Genomic DNA, 2,254 nt, shown 5'->3' on the forward strand with positions numbered 1-2,254 from the left:
GGTTTCCTCCCACAGTCCAAAAACATGACTGTCAGGTTAATTGGCCTCTCCAAATTGCCCCTAGGTGTGAGTGTGAGTGTGTGTGTGCATGGTTGTGTGTCCTGTGTGTCTCTGTGTTGCCCTGCGACAGACTGGCGACCCATCCAGGGTGTACCCCGCCTCTCGCCCGAAACGTTAGCTGGAGATGGGCACCAGCACCCCTCCCGACCCCACTGAGGGACAAGGGTGCAAGAAAATGGATGGATGGATGGATGGATGTGTAACGACAGCACTTTGAACAATGGAATATTTCTTTGTGTTTTTATTATATAAATCACACTGAACTATCTTATTACTGATACTATACAAAGAAACTTGAAATTGATTTGTTTGCAAATTGGCTTGAGAAGATTAAACATATTAAATCATCATCATAATTATGTAAATCCACCGAGAGCTCCACTGATATGTTGGAAAAACTGTTTCATGTTAGACGGACCATCCTCCATACCTGAGAGCTTCCAGTCTCCAGTTTGGATCCTTCAGTCCAGCCGACAGCAGCTTCACTCCCGAGTCTCCTGGATGATTGTAGCTCAGGTCCAACTCTTTCAGATGGGAGGGGTTAAAGGTCAGAGCTGAGGCCAGAGAAGCACAGCCTTCCTCTGAGATCAGACAGCCTGACAAGCTGCAGACACAATTCAACACATCATGAGAAACAGGAGAACACTGGGGGAAAACCCAAGGTCTAAACCAGACTGGTCATTTTGAAAAGAAAGACAGACAATGAAAGTGGTACTTAACTGGTTTAAGTACCAGAAATGTGCAGTTCTATGCACAGCCAAGATACTGGAGGAGAATCCTCAAGCTCCCAGGCCTCTGGTAGAGGACCCGAGCTCAGAGGATGAAACAGACCACCCGCGGAGGGTGAGAAGGGAATTATATATATAGGCCTGTCATGATAAGAAATTTTGCTGGACGATTGTCAAAAAAATTATTGCGATAAATGATAACATTGTTTCAAGACCTTTTGACACTGATTTAATGGAAATAACTAATGATACATGCGATTTCCTGATAGATACACCTTATTTTCAAAAGAACACGTAACACTGGAACTGATAAACTAAATAAAACAACCAAAAACAAAATGGATTCTCAGTCTCCATTAACAAAAAACGTACTTGAATAAAAACTAGACAACATAAAGCCAAAGTGGAAATAAATACTGCATTCAACCAAAAGAGTGCAGATTAGGAAGTCTGCATACTATATTGTCCTTCAGTAATCTCTAGATTTAAATGGAGAAAACCGGCACATCCCACTACCTAATGCAATAGTTCACACTACACCATTTTTTGCCCCTATTTTACCCTTATGACAATCTTAGATCGTTGGCCGATCTAACCGATCATCCTGCAGTGTATGGTGTTACGGTAGATTGCGGTGGCCGCTCTGATCTAAATCAGGGGTTTTCCCCGTGGAGCTTAACGCAGCCCATTGAATGTGACAGGTAGACAATCAGAAAGTGCGGATTCTTCTCCGTGCTTTCTGAGGGAGAATTACAGAGGGGAATCCCAAACAACTGACACAGCGCAACACAAAGTCCAGCGGACATTGGAGATGATTTGTGCCATCATTAATGTTAATTCAACATTTCGTGCAAAGAATATAGAAATTACAAGGGGAGGAGTTGGAGCCAAATTGCTACCGCAGTTGATAAACCCGGTAAGTTTTCAGCTGTTCTTCGTTAACGTGACATTCTTTATGTCAACAAAGTGGCTTTAGACATTCATCCGGGGTCGGACATTCATCCGTCCCCCTATACAACCATCCATCCAATCATTTTCTTCCGCTTATCCGGGGTCGGATCGCGGGGGCAGCAGTTTCAGAAGGGAGGCCCAGATTTCCCTCTCCCCAGCCACTTCTTCCAGCTCCTCCGGGGGAACCAAAAGGCGTTCCCCGGCCAGCCGAGAGACATAGACCCTCCAGCGTGTCCTGGGTCATCCTCGAGGCCTCCTCCCGGTGGGACGTGCCCGGAACACCTCACCAGGGAGGCGTCCAGGAGGCATCCTAACCAAATGCCCGAGCCACCTCAACTGGCTCCTCTCGACGTGGAGGAGCARCGGCTCTACTCTGAGTCCCTCCCGGATGACTGAGCTTCTCACCCTCTCTCTAAGGGAGAGCCCAGCCACCATGCAGAGGAAATCCTTTTCGGCCGCTTGTATCAGTGATCTCGTTGTTTCGGTCATGACCCAAAGCTCATGACCATAGATGA

General features: G+C 46.4%; 1 protein-coding gene across 1 annotated transcript in view; it reads right to left on the bottom strand.

Moving 5' to 3' along the window:
* The window catches only part of LOC103460772 (NACHT, LRR and PYD domains-containing protein 3-like), a 23,475-nt gene that overhangs the window by 16,911 nt on the left and 4,310 nt on the right, over nucleotides 1–2,254 (bottom strand). The window contains exon 3 of the mRNA XM_017303470.1: nucleotides 491–664. Coding sequence (XP_017158959.1) covers nucleotides 491–664 — 174 coding nt within the window. The remainder of the gene's footprint in view (nucleotides 1–490; nucleotides 665–2,254) is intronic.

Source organism: Poecilia reticulata, unplaced genomic scaffold (genome assembly GCF_000633615.1).
Source record: "Poecilia reticulata strain Guanapo unplaced genomic scaffold, Guppy_female_1.0+MT scaffold_289, whole genome shotgun sequence".
Classification (NCBI taxonomy): domain Eukaryota; kingdom Metazoa; phylum Chordata; class Actinopteri; order Cyprinodontiformes; family Poeciliidae; genus Poecilia; species Poecilia reticulata.